We start from the raw sequence: 26425 nt of genomic DNA on the forward strand, positions 1-26425 counted from the left end.
AGAATACATACTTTTTTGGGAGTGGTACAGACCCAGAGCCCAAACTCACCCCTCTCCATTCTCTATTGAATGGTCCCTGCAGGACCCAGTCCAGCATATCAGGATGGGCTTCCCATCCTGATTACCTCATTACATATATATATTTATGTATGTATATATGTGTATCTATAATATTTATGCATATATACATATATGCTTATATAACTTTATGAGCTACTATTACCAAAATTGCACAACACTAATCACACACATATATATTTATATGTACACATACATGATAAATACATGCATATATACATCCATACATAATAAATATATGTATGCACACACAAATGAGTAATAGTTAAAGGATATTAACACATCAACAAACAATTTAAAAGTTAGAAAGTACAGCTGTTAATAACCTCAAACTTATCAGAGAAATGCAAGTGAACATAATTTTTAGATACCACTAACATTAGTTAGAATATTAAAAAAGTGAAATATAAAACCCAAAGTAGGTGGGGTCTGTGGGAAAATAGGTTCGTTAATGTATATTGACGGGACTGGATTTGTTCAAAGATTTTGGATGACAATATGGCAGTGCAACATATCAGTAATAAAACTGACTATATCTTTCAACCTTATGAATCCATTGATAGTGATCCAATCAAAAAACATTAAACGAAGGGGGTAAAAGGGAAAATCTGTACAAAATTATTTATGTAAGGAGGATAATTTTCCAAATACTTCGTAAAAATACTGTTGCAAAATATTAATTGTACAAATCTATTACAAAAGATTTTCAGTAGCAAAAATATTACAAACAACCCAAATGTCCAGCAATTGAAAAATGGATAAAAATTATGTCTTTGAGCAATGGAATATTATGCTACCCCTAAAACAAATATGAAACATAGAAGCAGAAATAAAAAAATCTACATGATATGCCAAATTGTGGAATCATCAAAACTAGAACTGATCATAATTATGAAGGTGGAGGAGAAGTAGAAAAGAGAGGAGGAGGTGAAGTAGAAAGTGGAAGGCCCTAAGTGTACAGTGCATTCATTGCCACTTCATAGACTCTTCTTCAGTAACTTCAGAATGCCTTGCTTGATCTCCTGGGTCCGGACTCCATAGACAATGGGGTTAAGAGCTGCAGGGATGACATGGTGCAGGACATTGAGCAAGATGGGCACATCAGGAGAGACCATCTTTTTGGCCACATGAGTGAGAACAAAGACCAGCAGAATGGTGCTGAAGAAGAGAATGAGGATGAAGTGGGAGCCACATGTACTCATGGCCTTGGCTGCAGCCCCCTTAGCCTTAAGCTTTAGCACAGCTCGAAGAATGAAGGAGTAGGAGAGGAAGATGAGAATGAGGTCAGAACCTAGCAATGTCCATCCCCCTGCAAACTGGTAGAGACGGTTGATTGTAACATCATTACAAGAAAGTTTGGACACTGACAAGTTGGCACAGATACAATTCTCAATGACATTAGAATGGCAATAGTGTAGCCGAGCTGAGAGAATAGGGATGGGCACAGTGGCAACAGCATTCCTGGCCACTGTGAAAATGGCAGCCTTGGCAACAAATTGATCAGTGATGATGGATGGGTAGCGCAGTGGGTGGCAGATGGCAACATATCTATCATATGCCATTATCAAGAAGGTACAAGACTCCATGGCCAGGAAGCAGTTCATGATATACATCTGGAGGAAGCAAGCAGAGAAGCTTATGGGTCTGAGGTCAAACCAGAAGATGATCAGGACCTTGGGGATAACAGTGAGGCAGAGTACGATGTCCAGCAGGGAGAGCAGGCTGAGCAGGTAGTACATGGGCTCGTGCAGAGAGGCCTCCAGTCGAATGGTGATTAGGAGGGTGGCATTGGCCCCCATGGCCAAGAGGAAAAGTAGGCTCAGGGGCAGGGAGAGCCAGCGCTGCCAGATTGGAGATGTGACAAAACAGTTCAGGAGGAACTCAGAGATCTCAGTTGTTGAGGAGCTATTGCTGGGCAACATCTTGGTGTGGGTTCTGAGGGTTCAGCTTTACCTTGGATCTTAGCATCTGAGCCTAGAGATAGGAACACAGAACATTCTGGTGGAGTGGAGAACTCACTCCACTCCTTTCTTCCATTCCTCCCAGGGTTCTCATTATGTTTTCTTTCTCCTCCAGTATCAGAGGAGGATTTGATTTTTTTCATTGCTCAAGCTGTCCTTTCCATCTCTACCCTTGGAATATTCCACTCCAAAACACATTTATAACCTTGCTTGAATAATCATCCCATTTCTTACACAATACTTTTATTATCTCCTGCTGTATAAGTTCCTTAACTTTAACCACAGTTATGTTTCCTATCCTAAAGAAATAGCAAAAACCTTTTTTCCTGTCTTTATAAATTTTAAGCCTTGCTCTTCTTCCTCCTCTTACTTTCCCTTCTTAGGGAAAAGAAAGGTTTTGGGGAATAAAAGGAGAGTTAAATTTGGGACATGTTAAATTTGAGGTGCTGGCAGGCTATCTAATTGGAGATCTCCAGCAAGAAGTTGTAAATATGGGAGGTATCTGGGAGACATTTTGGTGGACATAGAACTGAAAATTATCTCCATAAAGATGATGCCTAATGCCATGAACTTCGATATGAGATAACCACTGGAGAGTAAAGAGAAAGAAAAGAGGACTAATACTAGGATACACCCATATTTAAGTGATAGAAGGACAATATGATACAAGAAAAAGGGACACAAGAGTGGTCAGAAAAAGAGCAGGATAAAAATGAGGGGAAGCTGGAAGCTGAAAAGATAAAAGCATAAGAAAGGATAGTCCACATTGGCAAGTATAGAAGAGGATAGGAAAATAGGTAGGATGTAGTGATTAAGGAGGGCATCCTTGTCACATAAGAGAGCAATTTTAGTACTATAATGCAGACATAGATATGCAGAAAGTGAAAAATCAAGAAGCCTTTTGATGAGAGTGAAAGAGGAAAATGTAAAAGTTGGCCTGATGCTTAATATGGTACCACCATTTCCTGGCAAATAGAGGGAGAAGAAATGGAAAAAGTGTCAGATTTTATATTCTTGGGATCAAAGATCATTGCACAACTGCAGCCATGAAATTAAAAGACCCTTTTTCCTTGGAAGGAAAGCTATGCCAATTCATGATGGCATACTAAAAAGCAGAGATATAACCTTGCCAACAAAGGTCTGCAGAGTCAAAGCTATGTTGCTTTTTTTCTGCAGTAATGTATGGCTGTGAGAGTTGCACTATAGGTAAAATTGATCCCCACAGAATCAATGCTTTCAAATTGTGGTGCTGGAGAAGACTTTTGAGAGTCCCATGGACAGGTAGAATATCAGTCAATACTTAAAGAAATTAATTCAGAATATTCATTGGAAGGCCCAAAACTGAAGCTGAAGCTTAAATACTTTGATCATAAAATGAGAAGACAGGACTCATTGGAAAAGTTCTTATGTTGGGAAAGATTGAAGGCAAAGGGGAAGGAGACAGTAGAGGATAAGATGGACAGATAGTGTCATGAAAGCAATGGACATGAGCTTGAACAGACTTCAGGAGACAGTGGAAGATAGAAAGGCCTGATGTGCTGTGGTCCATGGGGTCACAAAGAGTCAGACATGACTGGATAACAAGAAAAGTGCTGACACATTGGATTGCAATATTTTAATGAACAAGTAGGTGGTAAGGAAATAAAGGCAGCAAGTGTAGCCTACTCATAAATTTTATAGTAAGTATTGAGGAGAGAAAAGATAATACCTTTAGTATGAAGTAGAGAAAGAATTTTTAAAAAAATATAATGTGAAGACTGATTAGAAGGAACCAGTACACCATGAGAGAAGCTGAGGATGCATGAGAAAAGATGGTGGATGAAGTAAAGTCATAGAAAAGGGAGTAGAGGAAGGGATAGGATTTTATGGATGAGTTGACTAGTTAGCCTTCTGAAAGGAATGTGTCCTGATCCTTTTCAGGGAGGATGGGTGAGGACATTGAAAAGTGTAGGAGAGCTGAGAAGTTCATAGCAGATGGCCCCCATCTCAGTAAGTAGGAGCAAAGGCCATCATATGTGAATGGATATTGGAAAGACCTGAAAGTTTGAAGCTGGAGAAAAGACATTTTGAAACAGTTGTTCTGCAGATTTAATAGAATCAATAACAGATAATTGCAAAGATTAATGTGCAGCATTGAAAGTCCAATTGATATTAGATGAATAGCATATATTTGTAATGGTTTCAATGAGTGCCATTTTGAAGTGGATAGAGTGTGGGTTTGGAGTCAGGAAGACCTCTCTTCAAATCCTGCTTCAGATACTTATTTCTTCAGGTCACTAACATGAACCTTATTTTCTTTCCCAACAAACCCATCCTTGTTCATATCTTCCCTGTTCTAGCTAAGGATAGCACTATCCTTTTTTGACATCTCAAAATGAATATCTTAACATTTCAAACTCAACAAGTCAAAAACAGAACTCATTATCTTTCTCTGGAAACCATCCCAAACTCCTCACTCTCACTCATCCTACATATCCAATCTGTTGTCACATTTTATTATTTCTAACTTCATAAGATCTTGTACATATGTTCTTTTCTCTTCACTCACAAAGTCAACACCTTAGGACAAGTATTTATCACCTCAGAAATGGGCAATGATGCAATAACCTTCTAATTGTTCTTCCTGCCACATCTCTCTCCCAATTCCAATTCATTCTTTACTTAGCTGCCATAGTGATTTTCCTAAAGTGCAGGTCTGATCATGTCACTTCTCTACTCAGAAAGCTCCAGTGATTCCTTATTACTATCTCTCTGGATAAAGTATAAAACTCTTTGTTTGGAAATTAAAGCTCTTTACCATCCCCCCGCCATACCTTTCCAGGCTTCTTAAACTTTTTTTCCCTTTCATGTACTCTACAATCCAGTTACACTGGACTATTTGCTGTTTTTCACAGGACTGGTTTGCATTATCAATGCCTTTGCACTGGCTGTCTCCTACACCTGGAATGTACTCCCTCTCTTCCTCTGAGAAACTCAGCTCGATTACCACCTTGTACATAAGACCTTTACTTATCCCTTCCCACCAGTTACTAATTTCTCCCCTCCTCTCAAGTATTTTGCATTATTTTTTATATGTAAATGAACTTCTACAAAATTACTACTCCAATGTCTCAACATGTCATTGAAGTGTGACCCTCTGTTCCATAGGACACTACTCCAAGATAGCATGAGCTCTGGGACATTCTACTGTTCTGAAAAGGGAGCTAGGCAGTACAGTGGACAGAACACTGGATGCAGAGTGAAATCCATCCTCAAATATTTATGTGACCCTAGGCAAGTACTTCACCTCTGTGGCTTTAGTTTCCTTAACTGTAAAATGAGGATAATAATGGCACCTACTCCAAGTATTCTTGTGCAGATCAAATGAGATGACGTCTGTAAAGTGTCTGGTACACAGTAGGCATTTAATAAATGCTAATTGACTGATCCTGATGGAGAAGTAGGAATGAATCAAGTTTAATTTGAATGTCAAAACAGATAACATTAGAAAGAGGATATAGAATTCTTGGGAGTCATGGAGGGGCAGTAGTAGGCTAGGCATAGGGATGGGGGAGGAGGAAACAGCTAAGTGAACAAAAAGGTCTCTTGAAGAGACATATCCCATGGTCTAGATACAGCTAGATCTTCTCTATCTCTGTGATACCTCATGAAAGAGAGTTCTCATGTCTGGAGAAAAGGAACTCCGGTTTTCCCTAAGATAGCCAGCCCAAGAATATGTAGCTTTTGCTATTGATTATGCAGAAAAGGTTCAGAGATAAAGAGTGAATAATTAATAATAATAATAATAATAATGATAATGTTAATAATAATAGCACCACCAAATACCAATGATAATAACTAACATTTATGTAGTGGAATAAGAAGCTAAAGACCTAACACCAGGGCCATAGAGAAGAGTCATAGATAAAAAAGAACCCATCCCTCTGACTACCAGGATGATTCAGTGTTCTTCTGGGAATTAGCTCTGGTCTGAATACCAAGGCAACTGGAGTTAAAAGGATGCAGACTGCTCAGAGAAGTAGGGTAAAAAAGTTGGAGACTCTGGGTCACCCCCACAATCTATTGTGAGAATATAAGAAGATACCAACACATTGCCCGCCTGCCTCTTTTCTTCCTCCTTTGTCCCCTTTACTATCACTGGAATTAGAGTCAGAAGATCTGGATTTGAGTCTACACTCTTCCTCTGTCTCATTTAGTGTGTAACTTTGAGCAAACATTTAATATTTCTGGGCTTCAATTTCTTCATTTATTTTTTTAAATGATGACTGTAACATACCACTTATAAGGTTGTTGTGAACATGTTACTTTGTAAATAATAAAAGATAGAAATATAAAAAATAAAGTACAGAAACAGAAAAATAACCATTCTATTCCTCTTCACCCTTGGTTTAGGAATCAGAGAAGCAACGGCCAAGACAGAATTGGTACTTAATGGCTTCTCATTTCTAGACTCTTAGAAGGAGGGAACCCCAAGATTCTCTCAATTTCCTTGGTTCCTTGGAATCAGGAGCCCTCACCCCGTTAATGCTTAGCAGATCTCTCTGTCTTGGGTTATCAAATCAGTGTCTCAGAATTGGAGGAATACTTAACATCATCCAGTTAAAAAAAACTCCCCTCACCTTCAACCTCCAAATGGGAAGCGTTACCATACCATTTGTTGTTATTCAGTCTTTCAGTAATGTCTGATTCTACATGAACCCATGGACAAAGTCCATGAAGTTTTCTTGGCAAAGATACTGAAGTGTTTTGCTACTTTCTTCTCTCATGTGTCCCCGTTTTTGCAGACGAAGAACTAAGGCTAATAGGGGTTAAATGACTTGCTCAGGGTCATACAGCTAATAAATATCTGACACTAGACCCAGTGCTCTATCCACAGAACCACCTAGTTGCTCTACTACGCCATTACTAAGAGGTAATTAGCCTCTGTGTGAATTCTTCCTGTGACTTTGAGCTCTCTATGTGAACTCAAGCATCCAGCGTTGTACAATGTCATGAGAAAGCTCTTGCTCATACTGAGCCAAAATTTATCTCGGACCTCATTTGCTCTCAATGTTATTCATCATAATAGAGAGATGGGATGGCAGAGTTGAGTCCAACTCTTAGATCCCAAATACTAGTTTAGATGTCTCAGCTTTGGAACTTAAAATTTTGTGGTCTTCGGCAAGTCATTTAACATCTTGTCATTTAACATCTCTGGGCAACAAAATTCTCTCCTTTGTAAAGTAGGGAAAAAATATTTACAATACTTACCTTATATAGTTTTTGTTGGGAAGTGCTTTGAAGTCCTTAAATATAGGAATGGGACCTTTATCGTAATTAAAGGGATTTTATGACTGACACTAGGATTAGAAGAGAAAAAAGATCCAAGGTTCTAAGTGAAATAAGTCCCATCAAAACTATCCCACATTTTCACCAGTCTTGCTGCAAACCTAGGACTCTTTTATCCCTGGGAGAATGGTAACGGCTATTCTGCCTGACCTTTTTTATGGTGTTCTCAGTCCTTTGAAACTAGGAACCTGTCCTGAGGATGCTCCATGCACTTTGGTTTATTATGCAGGTCTCAATAGGCTTTTACGTCCCCCATCTCTCCAAATTGCAAGTGCAATTTGTGCAGCTTAGGCTGGCGCCTAAGGGACAGAGTCCTATGGGCATCCTCCCATCCTGATCCCTTGGGCAGGATGGGAGAGACAGAGAATCATTTAGGTCTTAAGAGTCTAAATCTGAATAAGGGAGAATCCCAAGATATTTTATTGGTACAGACTAGAAAAAAAATTCCTTGGCTCTCAGATTAATCTGGTCTATCAGAGTGAATGTACCTGCTTTGTATGTCAGGGACAGGGTGGGCCTCGTCAGTATGTGCTATGTCTATACACATCCACATAGGCTCCAGAACACACAAACATGCCCCCCTCCCCATATGGGTCAATGAATAGGCCCAGTTCAGTTTTTGCACCTCTTCTGTGCGTGACCACCAGATCCTTCCTGGCCATGTTTAGAGGGATCTTGAGCAGGAGTGTACTGGAGCCATCTCAAAGTTTCCTTTGCAAGAGCTGATTGTTAAATTTTCAATGTGAGCACTTACAGCTAAGAAATTTACAAATGCTACTAACCAGGGCTTAATTTATTTTTTGTAGATTTTCTAGACTTAAGAAAGTGATGGAGAAAATGTTAATAATGAAAAATGTGATAAGTATGATTTTTTCTCCCTTGAGAGAGCTGGTTGTTAAAGAGCTACCAGAACAACTCTGGTCTTGAGTCTCCCACATTTATTCAAGGAAAACTGAAAAAAGGAGAGAGGAATCTTGCACTGCTTTTTCAATATCCAGGACCTTTCAAACTCTTCAGAGCAGCTGATTTCTTCCTGTACTTTATCACTGATATTGGGGCTTCACCTACAAATTTGTGGTGAAAATCAGGCTCTCTCATACCCATTCAGTGGAACCTGGGCTTCTCCCACACATTCTGGGAGGGTCTATGAAAGCCTCCTATATTTTATATAGGAGACCAGATCTATTTAAACCCATGTTCAATGGGGATGGAATCCACAGCATGGGCAGGTTTGTGTGTGTGTCTGTGTGCATGTGTATGTGTGTGTATTTGTTACCTTATATTGTTCATGCAGGCAGACTCTTGTGAGAGAGCTGCCTTTACCAAACCAGATCCTCAAATCAATTACTTTGCAACTTAGATTTTTAGAAAGTTGACCCTGCTATCCATATCCAGAGAAAGAACTACGGAGTCTGAAAGAAGATTGAAGCGTACTATTTTCTCTTTTTTTTTCTTTCTCATGGTTTTCCCCTTTTGTTCTGATTCTTCTTTTGCAACATGACTAATGTGGAAATATGTTTAATATGATAGTACATGTGTAGCCAACATCTGATTTCATGCCATCTTGGGAGAGGGGAAGGGAGGGAGGGAGAAAAATTTAGAACTCAAAATCTCATAAAAGTGAGTGTCGAAAACTAAAAATTAATTAATTAATTAAAAAAGAAGGTTGCCCAATGTATGTGGAGGTTAAGGGTCTTGCCCAGGGCCATACCTCCAATACTTAATCAGACATGAGGCTTGAAACTAAGTCTTCCATAGTTCCTAGGTCAATTCTTTATCCATTGTACTATGCTGTCTTTCTGAAATTAAATAAATTAGTGAAAGGAAGCCCACAACAATATCTGTTCTATTCAAGACTGTCAGGCTCTTATCTCTTTCCTAATTCTGTGCCTACTTGAGGTATAATCCTAGTGATGGTTTAGCCCTGTTCCCTACTCTCTTCTCCACATAACTTAGTTTCAGAACATAAAGGTTTGCACTGTCCTCATCCAGGGGTGTGCTGAAACTAGCTTGAACCACTTGGAGAACCTACTGTTAGATTTTCAGTTTGAGTATTTATATTTCAGAAATTGGCAAAAGCTATAAATCAGGGCTTGATTTATTGTTTTGTTAATTTTCTAGAGTCAAGAAAGTGAGGGAGACAACATATATATAATGCAGAATAAACTTTAAATGGTGTTGTTCATATGGAGCAGGTTGTTATATATTTATCAGCACAACCCTACTCTCATCTTTATATTACAACCACTGCCCATTCCCATTTAAATTCAGAAAAACTTTTTAAAGCACCTACTATACACAAATCTGTAAGTTCAGCAGCTAGGCAGACAAACAGGATTCTTATATATAATGTAGTCTTGCCCTCGTGGAGCTTATAGTCAGATGAGGAATAAATTTTGTTGTTGTTCCATTGTATCTGATTCTTTGTGACCCTATTTGGAGTTTTCCTGGTAAAGAAACTGGAATGGTTTGCTATCTCCTTCTCTAGCTCCTTTTACAGATGAGGAAACTGAGGCAAACAGGATTAAATGACTTCCCCTGGGTCACACAGTTAGTAAGTTTCTGAAGCCAGATTTGTACTCATGAATGTGAGATTCCAAATTCAATGCTCTATAGTGATTCTGGGATTTCATTTAAGGGAGATCTCAATTGATGCAGTTCCAAACTCATTTCAGTGAATTCTCATTCTGAGAAACTGTTGTCTTTGTCCTTCTATAAAGACTCACAGAGGTCCACCTGCTGCTCCAGGGACCTTCTGTCCATGTCTCTTGCTTAGCATTACATGAAAAATAATAATTGAAATAAGTGCTTACATGTATATAGTTCACATTATGTGCCAGGCACTGCAAAGCACTTTACAATCATCTCTTTTGATCCTCACTGCAACACTTGGAGGTAGGTACTATTATTACCCCATTTCACAGATGAGGAAACTGAGGAGAACAGTGGTTAATAGCTTGTCCGTGGTCATACAGCTTGTTGTGTTTGTCCTTTGTTTTTGAAGAGCACCATGACATCAGGGAAATGATGAAATGACTTGTAGTTGACTTTGATTTGAGTGAGGGAGGACTGGGCAAGGTCATCAGACTCACTTTCTCCTCCTGAGCCATCTGGATCTGGTGACCAGATATTCATTAGGATGACTGGAGATGACCCAGGATGCAATGGGAGACCCTGGCCCTTTTAGGCTAAGGCGTTTTCACGTCTTCACTTAGAGTGAGGTAACGCCCATTCGATGAATAGGCCTTGTTAAGAAGTGAGTCAAGGGATGGCCCCTTTAATTAGAAAAAAAGAAAAAAAAATCAAGCTGGGAGGGGAAGACCCTGGTTACTGTTCCAAAGAGAAACAGTTACAATTGACATTCACTCTAATGTAGGAGGTCCAAAACACAGTCATTAAATGGAGCTTGGGCAAGGACCTATTGTGGTCAATCTATCAGCTTCAGAGTGAACTGGGTTCAAGGTTTTGTGTGTGTGTGTGTGTGTGTGTGTGTGTGTGTGTGTGTGAGAGAGAGAGAGAGAGAGAGAGAGAGACAGAGAGAGAGAGAAAGAGAGAGAGAGAGAGAGAGAGAGAGAGAGAGAGAGAGAGAGAGAGAGAGAGAGAGAGATAAGGAAAGAAAGAAGCAAAGAAAGAAAGAAAGGAAGGTAGGAAGGAAGAAAGAAAGTGTCTAAGGTCATATACGAACTCAGGTCTTACTGACAGCAGGCCTGGCATTGTATCCATTGTACCATCTAACTGCCCCTACTCAGCCAGCAGAACACAATGAAACATTCAGGATATTTATCCACTATCCCTCATTCTCAACTGTCTTCAATATTTTCCCATCATACACCTCTTTGATATCTTCGTGCATGTATTTCCTATCTGGATATATCCATCGTGGGACTGAATGAACACTGGACTTGGGGTGCAACATGGAGATCTCTGGTGGCTCTGGAGTCAGAGGACCTGGGTCCACACTTCACCTCTGAGACATACTACTTACATAAAACTGGGCTAATCACTTAGCCTTCCTGGGTCTCTGTTTTCTCATCAATAAAGTGTTGGTGCCAATCTAGTTGGCCTCTGAGGTCCCTTTCAATTCTAGGTCTATGATACTATGCTTTGTATGTTCTGCTACCTTTGTGACCTTCAGACAATCACTATCTTTCCTTGAATCTGTGTTCCCTCACCAGAAAATGAGGCAGTTTCAAAACTTCCAGTTTTAAAACTATTATCCTATGATAATTAATCTGCATAATCATAACTCTCAAGCTATTTGCTAAAGTGTCATTTCAACTCTTTCCTGAACCACCTAATCTCTCCAGTCCTCAGTCCCATTATCTGTGGTATTGGCATTCAAGAAATTAAGTATGAAATTTTAATTTAAAAAATATTTTATTTTCATTAGTTGTGTTTGACCTTATTTCCTAATATATACTTCCTCCTTCCTCTATGCAGAGGGTCATTCTTAGTAACAATGATTTAAAAAAAGAAACATGCAATGACATAATTGTGTTTAGGAGCACATGTGATATTTCCCTTCCATAATCTGCCAGATACCCCATAACATCTCTCTTTTGGGGTCAAGTTTGTTCATTATAATTTTGCAGCATTCAATTTTAATTGCTTTGCTGTTATTTCCATTTACATTGATATAATCAATAAGTATATCCCTTTTATTTGGTTTTCCTCACTTTATTTTGTATTAGCTCATAGATATCTTCCCATGCTTCTTCATTCTCACCAAATTTATCAGTTTTTGTTAAATGATTATATATTATTACATTCATATGCCACAATTCATTAGCCACTTCTCAAATGATGGGCATCTAATTTATTTCCAATCCTTTGCTACTAAAAATACTGCTATAAATATTTTGGAGTGTATGGGTTTTTTTCTGTCATTTACCTTCCTGAGGTATGTGTTTAGTAGTAGAAATCTCAGGGTCAAAAGGTATTGTAAAATTGATTATTAGATATCAGTAATAAAAGTAACCAAAGTCATATGATTAGATCAATAGATGCAGAAAAAGCTTTTGAAAACACACAACACTCATCTCTATTAAAAACACTTGAAAGGATAGGTATAAGTGGATTTTTCCTTAAAATGATAAAAAGTATTTACCTAAAATCATAAGCAAGCATCATTTGTAATAGGAATAAGCTGGAAGCCATCTCAGTAAGATCAATACCAAGGATGCCCACTGTCACCAGTATTATTCAAAATTGTATTGGAAACCCTAATAGTAGCAATAAGAGAAGAAAAAGAAATAGAAGGAATCACAATAGGAAATGAGGTAATAAAGCTATCTTTTTTGCAGATGGTATGATGATATGCTTGGAAAATTCCAGACTCAACTAAAAAGTTAGTTAAAACAATGAATAATTTGAGCAAAGTAGCAGGATAAAAAGTAAATCGATATAAATCACCAGCATTCCAATATATCATAAAAAACCCTGCAAGAGATAGTAAGAGATACCCCACTTAAAATAACCCTAAACAGTATAAAATATGTGGAAGTATACCTGCCAAAACAAACCCAGGAACTATATGAGCAAAAATATATATAAAAAAACTTTTTATACAAATAAAATCAGATTAAATAGCTGGACGAATATTAATTGTTCATGTGTAGGTAGGGCCAGTATGATAAAAATGACAATTTTACTTAAAATAATCTATATATTCAATGCCATCTCAACCAAATTACCAAAAATTATTTTACTGAGTTAGAAAAAAATAATAACAAAATTCATTGGGAAGAACAGAATTTCAAGAATATCAAAGGAACTAACAAAAAATGTTAACAAAGGAGGTTTAGCAGCACCAGACCTTAAATTATATCATAAGGCAGTAATTATCCAAACTATCTGATATTGGCTAAGAAATAGAAAGGTAGATCAGTGGAACAGAGTGGATATCCAATCTACACAGCAAATGACTATAGCAACCTTGTGTTTGACAAGTATAAAGACTTAAGTTTTTAGGATAAGAATTCATAATTTGGTAAAAACTGTTGGGAAAGCTGGAAAGAAATCTAGCAGAAATTGAACATAGACCAATATCTTATGCCATTTACCAAGACAAGGTCAAAATGGATACATAACCTAGATACAAAGAGAAATACTACAAAAACATTTAAAGAACATGAAACATATTACCTATCAACCTTTTGGACAGGCAAGCAATTTTTTAATAAATAAGAGATAGAGAGCATTGTGAAGTATAAAATGGATAAATTCAATTATATTAAATTAAAAAGGTTTTGCACAAATAAAACCAGTGGAGCCAAGATCAGAAGGAAAGTAGAAAATTGGGGAAAAATTACAGACAATTTCTCAGACAAAGGTGTCGTATCTCAAATATATAAAGAACTTTATCAGCTCTATAAGAATGAGTCATTTCCCAATTGATAAATGGTCAAAGGATATGAACAAGCAGTTTTCTAATGAAGAAATCAAAACAATTTAGAGTCATATAAAAAGCTCCAAATCATCATGGATTAGAGAAATGCAAATTAAAACAACCTTGAGATATCATTTTATACCTGTCAGATCGGCTAAAATGATTGAAGAGGAAAGCGACAAATGTGGAGGGGATATGGAAAAATTGGAACACTAATTCACTGTTGGTGAAACTGTGTACTGATCCAACCATTTTGGAGAGCGATTTGGGAGTATGCTTAAAGAGTTATTAAACTGCCCATATCCTTTGGGCCAGCAATACTGCTACTAGGTCTGTTTCCAAAGGTGATTAGGGAAGAAGGAAAAGAACCCAGATGTTGTAAAATACTTACAGTAGCTCTATTTGTGGTGGCAGAAAACTGGAAATTTTAGGGATGTCTGTCAATTGTGGAATAGCTGAACAAGTTGTGGCATATGATAGTAATAGAATCCTACTGTGCTATAAGAAATGATGCGCTCAAGGATCACAAAAACATGGAAAGACTTGTGCAAAATAGTGAATGAAGTGAGCAGAACCAAGAGAACATTGTATGCAGTAACTAATAGTTTTTTAAGAACTTTGAGTGACTAAATCATTTTGACTATTATAAAACTCAAATTAACTGCAAAGAACTGGTGAAGGAAGATACTATCTGCATCCAAAAAGAAGTTACATGATAACTTTATTATGTATTTAAAAGGAATAGCAAGTTATAAATAATAGATTTGCAGTTTCATGTACAATCATCTTTTTTCCCCCTACTCAAATATATTACGGAAACGCCTGTTTTGTTCCTTAAGTTCAGAATAAAACTAATAAAATAAAAAATGATGATTGATTAGTAGTGAAATTTTATTAATCACAGCAGTAACTATTGTAACCAGTTTTTAAAGGCTTAGATTTAGAGCTTAGATTTAGATTTATTTGTGTATAGGCCTTGGTAGTATGATACTTGATAGGAGATTATGCATGTCACTTTGAGTGAACCTGCCTCATTAGGGATAAAGAAGATGAATAGAAGATGATTGAACCTGGCTTTGTGATGTTTTTTTCTGTGGTTTAGGGGAATATAGCATTGGGGATTTTCTAAGGATGTTGACTGCATCCCTATTACCATAGGCTCTGGAAGATGTTTTTTGCTAATTATCATAATTATGAACCAATCAGCATTTTAGTTTACTTGGCACCAGTTGACATTAGGTAATGAACATTATGTAATGAATGGAATTACATAAGCAGACTGTATAAAAGGATGCTCTGATTGAATGAATGAGTCTTTGTTCACTGAGGGATTATTGACCTCCATTATTGGTAGTTGTTAGCCTTACCAACAAGTAGATTATGCTTGAACTTTTGTGCCTCAGTTTCCCTTAATCACAGGCATACCACTTTGCTGCCAGTAAAAGTACTACTATTTATACTGACTTCCACTATGCTTTTGGGTTCTGTCATGCAATTGGAAAGTTGTGGTTGCTGAGAGGTTTTCTTACTTTGTTGGGAAATGTCATTGCTAATGCCAAATTTATTAAAGATCTTCTTTCAGCCATTCATCTACCTAAGGCCTTAGTTATTGTCCACTGTTCTGCATGCTCAAAAGGTACTAACGTTGTTTATTGTGGCAATAATAGAGCAGATGAAGCTACAAAGTTTTCTTCTTTGAAAGGACCATCTCAAAAAAAGAAAAAGAGAAAAAAGAAAGGGCCATCTCTTCTATTTCCTTTGACAACTGAACAATGGCATCCTCTTCACTATGACAGTGCTGAAGTGGAAAAATGGAAAAGGCCATGTAAGGCAAAAACAGTTGTCTGGGGTCTGGGTGATTGAGGATGGTAAACCACTCCTTCCCAGGAATTTCTAACATCAATTATTTCTTTTTGTACATAAAGGAGGCCATTATGGCACACAGGGAATTGTAGATACAATATAAAGGGGATGGGTTGCCCCAAGTATAACTTCTGTTGCATTCCAAATTTGGGCAGCATGCCCTACCTGTCCTTCTTTTAACCAACAGTCTTTTAGAAATAAGGTTTTTTGTGTTCACCCCTTAACTTATGCCCCTTTTGAACATTTACAGATTGACTTTATTAATATGCCTAAAGCAGGTTATTATTGGGTTTGTCCTGTAATTGTTTGATCAAATTACTCTCTGAGTGGAGGCATTTCCTGGCTTTAAGGCCACAGCTAGCCCTATGCTTTGCTGTACTAGCAAAATGCTTCTTTAAAAGATAATACCTAGATATGGTCCCTCTACTCAGTTAATTTCTGACCATAGTTCTCATTTTACAGGTTCTGTTCTCTCTCAAATCTATTCTACTTTAGGGATTTCTCCTAAATTTCATGCACCTAGTGATCCCAAGAGCTCTAGTTAAGTTGAAAGTGTGAATAAAGAGTTGAAATGTCTTATTAGTAAACTGTGCTCAAAAACCCATCAAAAGTTGCTGATGTCGTTCCTCTTGCCTTCATATCTATGAAGTAGGCCAAGGGGTATCTACTTATATGTATTACATATATGTACTTGTGAAATGCTTTTTGGACATTTTCCCATAAAAGTAAAACCTTTTTCCCTAGTATACATCATTGCTTGGAGGAGATACTTTCATTCCTTCATGGCAGATGTCTCTCCTCAAATCTTATGTCCCTGTTGCCTTTTCTTCCCTCTTAACAGAGCCTGTTGATGCTGCCACTCCTTATACAGACCAATCTACCTTAGTAAACATGACTATTGCAGCTCTGATGAATTTAACCTCTGCAGCTCTGACAAATCTGACCACTAAATCCCCCAAAATCTGTATCCTTCATTACCTACGAGTAATAGTTTTTTTACTCATCATTTTGTCTGTTTCTAGCCAATTGGAAGGAATGCCCTTCTCATACATGGGTTCTGATACTACCATTTGTAGTTATTATTTTGCAAACTTTGATTGGAATCTATTATTGGATGTATGGAATGCAGTGTTTGCATGTATGTATGTATGTAACAAGGATTCCAGACCCTGCCAGAAGTAAAATTTTCAGAAATTGGACCCCTGATTCTGAAGTCTTATTAGAGAGAGCAACTAAAACATATTGTTTTTTTCTATCTTTGTTTCTCCACCCCTTCTTTACTGACCAGTAATGTCTCTGTCTATTTTGCGATCTGTCTTTATCCTATATTCTCTTAGTCTCTTTGTCGCTGCTCTTGTCCTTTAAAAAATGTATTTTATTTCAATGACTGAAAGTCTTTCTTTCCCATCCCCTTTTATGTTGAAAAAGAAAGAAAAGCAAAATTCCTGATACAAACCACCTATAATGAAGCAAAACCAATTTCTGCATTGGACATATCAAAAAAAAATTCTTATTCTGCTCTCTGAGTCATTCACCTTTTTGTAAGGGGAGACGGGGTGGGGCTGCATGTTTCATTAGTCCCCTGGAATCATGGTATGTCACTAAGGTGATCAGAGTCCTAAGTCTTTCAAAGTTGTTTGTCTTTACAAAATTGTCATTATATAAATTGTCCTCCAATTTCTGCTCATTTCATTCTGCATTAGTTCATACAAGATTTCCCAGTTTTCCCTGAAACCCTCACCATCATTTCTTTTAGCAGAACAGTATTCCATCACATTTCTATACCATAGCTTACTTGATTATTCCCCAATTGATGAGGACCCCTTCAGAATCCAATTCTTTGCTGCCATAAAAAAGAGCTACTATAAATATTTTTGTACGCATTTAAATAGTTTTCTCTGCCTAGGAGCAATCCCTCCTTAATCTAGCCTCTACTTATTTTCCCCCCTCTCTTCTTTCCTTTTCCTCTTATTTCTCTTTTTAGTGAAAGGTTTTTCTGGGTGTGTTTGTGTATGTATGTTTGTGTGTGTGTATTATTCCCTAGTGATTTCTATAAAATTCTCTTTTCTATCAATTCATAGAAGTCTAACAGAATTAATTTTTAAGAGGAGCATGACTTCATATATGAAAACTAAACATTTAAGATAATTTTTAAAAGCTTCCAAACATTTTAAAATCACAGATGGTAAAATATTTGCAATAAATACATCAGATAATGCCTGGCATCTAAGACCAAAAAGGAATCAAAACACAGCTACATGATTAATAATACAGACTATACAATAGAACAATGGTCAAAGAGCATGAATTGACAATTTACAAAGTAGGAAATAAAAACTGCTAATAATCACCTGAGAAAAATGTTTCTGTAAAATGAAGAGACTGGACTAGTTGGCTTTTAAGGAACTTGTCACCCTAAATCTATGATCCTAATAGACTATACTTAAGTGTCCTAATGATCATGTAAATGCAAATCAGGACAATATTCAGATACTACTTATATCTCTAAAACATTAAAAAAGTAAATATTTATAAGAACCAATGTCAGAGCTGTAACTCTAATACACTGTTGGTGGAATTGCAAATGGATGTTAATATTATAGAGAGTAATATAGCAATACAAAATAAGGGTAAAAAAAACCCCTAGTGTATATCTTTCGATTCAGCAATTCCATTGGTAAGACTCTACATAATATATGTATGCACATATAACCTAAGTGTGCACATATATGAAAATGAACACACCTGTACAAAAACATTCAAATCTACTCTAATGATAAGAACAAAAAATAGAAAACATCTGTGTCTTACCAGTCAGGAATGGGTAAATAAATAAATAAATAAATATACATGCACACATATTAATGTGATGGAACATTATAGGACTATACAGATAATGGATAAGAAGTATACAAAGAAATAGATAAAGTCTTGCAGAGGGAAATCAGCAAAAATAAAACTGTATTGATATTGACTAAAACTACATTTTTAAAAAGAAGAAAAGAAAGTATGAAGGAAGGAAAATAAGATCAAAAGTTTGTGGAATTTTGTTCTGTTTTATCACAAATTGTGCATGACAGTCACTTCTAATTCTACCCATCCCCTGCCCCCTGCCCCAATTTTTGCTTCTGTATGACTCTGCTCTTGGCCTCTTATGTTAATGTATAAGCTCCACTTTCCTTTCCCTTTCATGTTCCTTGGAGGTCTCATGCTCTTTTGTCTAATCAGTCACGTTTCTTCCATTCACACACTCTGCTGCATATTAGCACAAGTAAGGTGGAAAATTTACATGGAATGGAGCACATGGAAATCAAGTCTTGACTGGACTTCACTGAGTCCTTCCTCTGGGCTATCATGATACAAATGGAAGAATTAGGAATGAACTGTGTTTTCTGACAGTTTAAATCCATGAGCAGAACACAGGGAAGTATCTGGAGAGGTGATTTAGAGAAAAAAGGATGGCTGCATATTAAGCGAGCAAGTGTAAGCATTAATCACAGAAGCTAATTTCCATATTGCCCACCTCTAATTTCTTGCTCCCCTTCCTCCATTTCACTACATTTTAGGCCCATTATCTTTTGGCAACATTCATTCCCTTCATTTAACCTCATTCTACTTATCCCGGAACAATAAGGTAAGATTTCATTAAAGTGAAAGGCAAAGAAATGCTAATCCAAGACTGAATTCTTATTGAGCCTATAAGAGACTATAATCTTTGTATAGGTTATATATGTTCAGAGGGATGAAAAGAAGTAAGCAGGAAAAGCTAAAGGAACTATGGGAAAGGCCATTGACCAGATAATGCTGTCCAACCATGTTCTATCTTGGACAAGGCCTGGGATGGCATTCCCAGCTTTGAAGTCCCTTCCCTATTGCTGATCCTTGAGTCATTCTACCCCAAGAAAGCAGGAAGTCCTCCCTTATTCCTGCTTCACAGACTCTTCCTCAGTAACTTCAGAATGCCTTGCTTGATCTCCTGGGTCCAGACTCCATAGACAATGGGGTTGAGAGCTGCAGGGATGACATGGTGCAGGACATTGAGCAGGATGGGTACATCAGTAGAGACCATCTTCTTAGCCACATGAGTGAGAACAAATACCAGCAGGATGGTACTGAAGAAGAGGATGAGGATGAAATGGGAGCCACATGTACTCATGGCCTTGGCTGCAGCCCCCTTAGCCTTAAGCTTTAGCACAGCTCGAAGAATGAAGGAGTAGGAGAGGAAGATGAGGATGAGGTCAGAACCTAGTAGTGTCCATCCCCCAGCAAATTGAAGAAGGCGGTTCACTTTAATATCATCGGAGGAAAGCTTGGATACAGATAGGTTGGCACAGATGCAATTTTCAATGACATTGGAGTGGCAGTAGTGCAGCCTAGCTGAGAGGATAGGAACGAGAATAGTGAGGAGGGCATTTCGGACCACTATGAAAATGGCAGCCTTGGCAACAAATTTATCAGTAAATATGGATGGGTATCTCAGTGGGTGACAGATGGCCACATAACGGTCATATGCCATGACCAGGAAGGTACATGATTCCATGGCCAGGAAGCAGTTCATGACATACATCTGGAGGAAGCAAGCAGAAAACCTAATGGATCTTAGGTCAAACCAGAAGATGAGCAACACTTTAGGGATAACAGTGAGGCAGAGCACAATGTCCAGCAGGGAGAGCAGGCTAAGCAAATAGTACATAGGCTCATGCAGAGATGACTCTAACCAGATGGTGGTTAGAAGTATGGCATTTGCCCCCATGGCCAGGAAGAAGAGCAGGCTTAGGGGTAGTGAAAGCCAGCGTTGTAAGTTTGGAGATCTGACAAAACAGTTCAGGAGGAACTCAGAGACCTCAATCATGGAGTTATTGCTAGTCAGCACTGTGGCATACATTCTGAGAATGTAAATTTCCCCTGGATCTTAGCGTTTGAGTCTAAAATGGAAAATACAATATTTTATTGGAATAAGGAGCCCACCCCATTTCCTTGTTCTACTCCCCTCACTGTCCTCATTCATTCTCGACTTTTCTTTAATCTCAGAGAAGATGATTTTTCTTAGATTCAAAGCTCACTTTCATATCTGTTTGCTTAAGCCATATGATCCTATCTAATCTATGACTTTGCTATCTTTCTTTCTACTCTCTCTCCTTCCTTCTTCCTTTCCCTCTCCCTCCCTTCCTCTCCTCTCCCCTCTCCATGTTTCCCATAAAAAAATCAAAAAACAACTGAAAAAAAGTTTCACTTGACCATAGTAGCCCATTAAGCTTTTACTTTTTCTCTTCTTCCTTTCACTGCTACTATTAGGAATTAAAGGACTGGGTTTCAGAAGAAAGAAGGTGCTTTCAACTTAGGACATGCTGAATTAGGACATGCTGATAGGATTCCACTTTGAAATACCTGTCAGGAAGTTCAGAATACTGAATGTGGGCACTCAAGAGAGATTCAGGATGAACATAGATTTAGGAACCATTTGCATAAAAGTGATGGTTGATACCAGTTAAGTGAATGAGATCACTCAGGGAAAGTAAGGAGAAGAAGAGAAAGATCAAGACTAGAGCACACTTATGTTTAAGTGATGGGAGGAGATTGTAGATAAACACAGACAGTAATTGTCAGAAAAAATAGAAGAAAAATGTGTGTTCAGCATTTTGGAAGTTGATAGGATAAAAGAGTAACAAGAAGAAAATGATAGTCAACAGTGGCAAGTGTAGAAGAATCATCATAGAAGGGAGCAGGAAAAAAGGGTAATATGATGCATTAATCACTCGTTGACACAAAGAAGATCAGTTTCAAAAGAATGGTGGGGTCACACTAGATATTAAGGCATGAAGAATGAGTGAGGTGAGGAAATAGAGGTAGCAAATTTGGAGTGCTCTTGTTAAAATTTGGCTATAGATGGAGAAGGAAAAAATAAAACAATACCTTGAAGGGGTTGTAAGGTTAAAGAAGGTATTTTGTTTTTAGGGTAAGGAGACGTGGAACGTGGGAGGTTGGTCAAAGGGAAACAGTAAAGAGGCATTGAAATTGTACGAAGGGAGATGATAGATAGTGTAAAGTCAATAGAGGATACATGAATGAAAAAGAAGATTTTAACAAATATAAATGTGGGTTAGTCAGCCTTTGTAAAGAGAAGGTCCACCTCCTCCTCTGACCTTGAGAAGAAGACAGAGAGGATGGGTGAGAATATCGAGAGGTGTGTGGGAAGTGAGAGGATAGTATTCATAGTATACAGTATCAATCTTCTCACCAAAGTTGGAGGAAAGGATATCTACTATGGGTAAGTGATGGGGAGAGTTTGGGTTGGGGATATGTGGAACTAAGAGGGCATTTGGAACAATATTTTTTGGTTTGTGATAGAGACCAATAAAATAGGAATAAAAAGATTACTGTGGAATAATAGGATTGAGGTCCCACTCAGTATTAGATAAATAGCATGAATATGTAGGATACTTGGTTATCAATATCTTGTCATTTTCTAAAATGACATTTCTTCAGGATTAAAAAAATCAATTAGCAAAGATTAAGAGTTATCAGAGCAGTAATTCTGAAAAGAATATGAGGCAAGGGATTGTTTATTAAATCTCATTTCCATTTGTGTTGGGTCTTTTTTGTTACAGTGCTGGGAATTTGAGTCTTCCTGAAAGATTCCTCTTCTTCTGGATCTGATCCAGGGGACCTTTTCCTATGGTTGCAGAGCTTTCATATTTTATGACATTATAATTTTATCCTCATCACTTAATCAGGGCTAACCCTGGGGCAGGGGGAAGGGCAGAGAGTCCAGATTAGAACTGACAGACTGGGTGATCTGGGGAGGAAATGAGAAATTAAAGGATGCACAGTGTTGGAGCTGAAGAGACCTCAGAAATATTTTAGTTTAACACTTTCACTTTGTGGATAAAGGCACTGAGGTCCAGGGTAGCTTAGGAATTTGATCAAGGTCAAACAACTAGGTATTAGTAAGATAGAGGCTATAATTTGGTCTCTTGGCTTTGAACCTACTGCTGTTTTCATCATACCACTGAGATCACTGTGGGTGAATAATAAGTGAAGGAAGAATATTGGAATTGAGGCTAAGTAGAACAGGAACTTGTGACCAGAGAAAAGATTTTCCATCTTTTTTCACAGTGGTATCTTCCTAGATTCTATTAAAGATACATCTGGCAGAGGATCTGGCTTGCTGATTTTCTCCCTCTTTGCCCTGGTAGTGGACCTTTTCATATGTTACCAAGGCCTTCATTTATCCTACTTCTTAAACTTTTCCCATACCTCAAGTGAAGGCAGGCAACTTCCTAGGCCTTCCAGGACCTTCTGTGGGCATGGTTCATCAGGTTCAAAGGTTCACCAGCCCAACCCCTAATTATCTACCCCTCTCTTTTGCTCCCCAAATAAGAGCCTCTCCTGGTTTTGTGTCTTCCATTCCCTATGTCCCCATGCTCTAGGACACAGAAAACAATTACAAGGAGAGTAAACCAAATAGAAAATAACACCAGAATATTCTGGGAAATGCACATAAAATACATTTATATAATCCCTAACTACTTGTCCCTAACTCCTTAAGTTAATATATTTTGTGGCATACCTTCCTGCCTAGTTTGATCCATTGTGATTTTCTGGAAATGGCATGACAGATGAAGATAGTGTAGCCTCATCCATGGAATTTATTCACTTGGATGCAATATAGTCAGTTTAGTCAACTAAAGGGAGACAACTCCCTTCCTTACATAACCACTTCTGTCCCTCTGAGTTAACCAGGCAATTATAAATTCCTTCTTTGTGTAAAACTCTGATAAGGTGTCATCCCCCAGAACTGAACAAACCTCTAGTTATTTTATCAACTAAGATTTTTACTCATTGGGGCTAGTTTTTAGACAATACAATGTGACAGGATATCAGGGTTTGAAGGGGACTTCTAAGGTTATTTAGTCCAATCCTGATACTCATTAGAGTCTGTGGGTGGGATGGATTGGGATTCAATACATAGTATAATGCTTTGTACATAGTAGGCACTTAATAAATGCTTCTTGACTTCTCTATGGAAAAGAGAAAAATAAATACTTGGTAGGGTTCATTTGAAGTCAGAGAATTTTGTCAAATCCTGACTGTCACTATGTAACTTTGTTTATTTTTCTGAATCTTAATTTTTTACTGGGAAAATAAGAAGAATGGACTCCCCTAAATTCCCTTAAGCTCAAAAATTCTAAAATCCTAGGATTGTTCTCTACAATATCTCTGACAAGTGGTAGTTTATTCTCTGCTTGACTGATCATGGGAAACATATTACTGCCTTTCAATTTTTAGGAAGCTTTTCCTTCCTTCAGTATGAAACTAGTTTCTCAGTAACTTTTACTCATTGTGCCTAGTTTTGCCTTCTGTTGCCAGGCAGAAAACGTTTAGGCTCCCTTCTTGAGAAGAGTACTTTAGTATTTAAAAACATTTATCGTGTCCTTCCTAAGTTCCCATCTAAGATTCAGGTTCCTCAAGAGCAGGGATTCAATTTTGTCTTTATCTCCCTCTAGAGCCTAGCACAGTGTCTGTTACATGGGCCTTAATGGAACTTATAGAACTGATATTAATTGAATTAATTGAATCTTACTCAAGAAAGGAAGAAGGACTCAATGATGTCTCAGGATACTTCTCCATCTTCAAACTCTGTGTTGTTATGATCCAGCTGACGAATCATACAAATCTCTGGCTCTGGAGGGAAAAAGAGGGAATGAGTAAGCTACCCTCTGCAGCGCTCTGGAGTCATTGTCTATGGTAAGTGATAAGGAAGTCTGAATCCAAGGACTTGAACTGAGCCACTCGCTGTCTTTTAAAATGAACCTAACTCAGAAGAAGACAATAAAAAGGACGAGGTAGCTGAATCTTAAGATCATGCTGGTAGTGGCATGTCATAAGACAATTTAATACTTCTGTCACTTTGAGTGTATTTGTGGTGAACCTGACCTAGTAGACATTTGCCGGAAGTAGAGGGAAAAACTTGTTCAAGTTTATTAAGCTCAAAAATGAAACTAACTCAAACTGTTAAAAAATTGAATTCTCCATTCAAGGTACTCTTGTCTTTCAGCAAAGAAACCCACAAATCCACTTCATGGAATACTTTGAAATGAAATGAAATCTTTGTTCTTTTGTTGTTCAGTTGTCAGTTGTGTCCAGCTCTTTGTGATACCATTTGAGATTTTCTTGGCAAAGATACTAGAGTGCTTTGCCATTTCTTTCTCCAGCTCATCTTACAGATGAGGAAACTGAGATAAAATGGGCAAGTGACTTGCCCAGAGTCACACAAGTCATAAGTGCCTGAAATCAGATTTGAACTTAGGACAATGAGTCTTTCTGACTCCAAGGTTGGCACTCCAACCACTGAGCCACCTAGTGGCCCACAGGTAAAAATGATTACATGCTCCTGTTTAATTGTTTTCGGTAGTGTCTGACTCGTGATCCATTTTTGGGTTTCCTTGGCAAAGATACTAGAATGGTTTGCCATTTTCTTCTCCAGCACATTTTACAAATGAGAAATTGAGGCAAACAAAGTTAAGTGAGTGAAACTAAAAAGAGGATGAAGACTTCTTTGGGAACTGAGATAAAAAAAGATGAAGGCTCTGAGTCATACCCATGATTGCTGGTAATGCTCCAAGGAGATAACAACCTACTGTGTTCTCCTGCCTTTTTCTTCCTCTTCCTCTTTCCCTTTCTAGCACTGGAATTAGACCCTGAAGACCAGGGTTTGAATCTGTGCCCTGACATCTACTAGATATGTAACTTTGAGCGAATTACTTAACCTTTCTAAATTCAGCTTCTTCATCTGTAAAATGTGGATTATAATACTAGTATGACATAGAGTTCTGGTTTTTGTTTTTGTTATTTTTTCATGAGCATGGCACTTTTGTAAACTCTAAAGCACTATAGAAATATGTTTCTATTATTTGTTTATTTTCTTCCATTTTTATTCCTCTTCATTTTGGCTAGGGAGTCAGAAGAACGGAGAGAGACACAATTAAGCCCCTATAACTACATTCTTTTGGGTCTAGGACATGGGCAAGTCTTGTTTTCTCAGTATTCTTCATTAGGTTGCTAGAACTTAAGAGACTGAAGTGGAAAAGTAGTCTTAAACCTGGATAACATCACTACTCTGCATTATAGAAACACAGAATCTCAGAGTTAAGAGAATCTGACAGCTGCCAATTTAATTCCCCCTTCCTTAATTATAGAAATCCCATCCACAATATCCCAGGCAAATATTTGACTTCTGCTTAAATACTTCTGGGCAGCTAGGTGGCACAGTGGATAGAGTGCTGGCCCTAGAATCAGGAGGACCTGAGTTTAAATTTTACTAGCTCTATGACGCTGGGAAAGTTACTTAACCCTGTTTGCCTCAGTTTCCTTATCTATAAAATGAGCTGGAGCAGAAATTGGCAAACCACTACAGTATTTTTGCCAAGAAAACCCCAAATAGAGAAAGAGAGAGCTGGACACAACTGAAAAAGACTTAATAAAAACAACTAAATACTTCTAGTGAGAAAGAATCTCACTACCTCATGAGGTAGCCCATTCCATTGTAGAACAACAAGGGTAGAAATTTCTTGCTCTTTTTGAGCCTGAATTTGGCTACACAAAGTTTTTACTATTCGGTCTTATTCTGCACTTTGCAACTATGTAGAACAAGTATAATCCTTTTACGTGATAGTCCTTCAAAATATTTTAAAACTTTTGTTTCTCCTGTTCATCTGTCTCCTCTTTACTGGAGCCCATCCTTTCCAGCTCCTCCAATGTCCCATTTCAATTGTTTATGAAACTGAATGTAGTCCTTCAGAGTAAG

General features: G+C 37.7%; 2 protein-coding genes across 2 annotated transcripts; both read right to left on the reverse strand.

The window, feature by feature from the left end:
- Positions 1-1055: 1055 nt before the first annotated feature.
- Positions 1056-2000, reverse strand: LOC118839306 (olfactory receptor 56A3-like). The gene has a single exon (XM_036746766.1). It carries the CDS (start codon positions 1998-2000, stop codon positions 1056-1058), a length of 945 nt encoding a protein of 314 aa, XP_036602661.1.
- A 17549-nt stretch (positions 2001-19549) lies between these two features.
- On the reverse strand, positions 19550-20503 carry LOC118836509 (olfactory receptor 56A3-like). The gene has a single exon (XM_036743777.1). The coding sequence runs from the start codon at positions 20501-20503 to the stop codon at positions 19550-19552; it is 954 nt and encodes a 317-aa protein (XP_036599672.1).
- Positions 20504-26425: the final 5922 nt, after the last annotated feature.

This window comes from Trichosurus vulpecula, chromosome 2, assembly GCF_011100635.1.
Source record: "Trichosurus vulpecula isolate mTriVul1 chromosome 2, mTriVul1.pri, whole genome shotgun sequence".
Lineage (NCBI taxonomy): Eukaryota > Metazoa > Chordata > Mammalia > Diprotodontia > Phalangeridae > Trichosurus > Trichosurus vulpecula.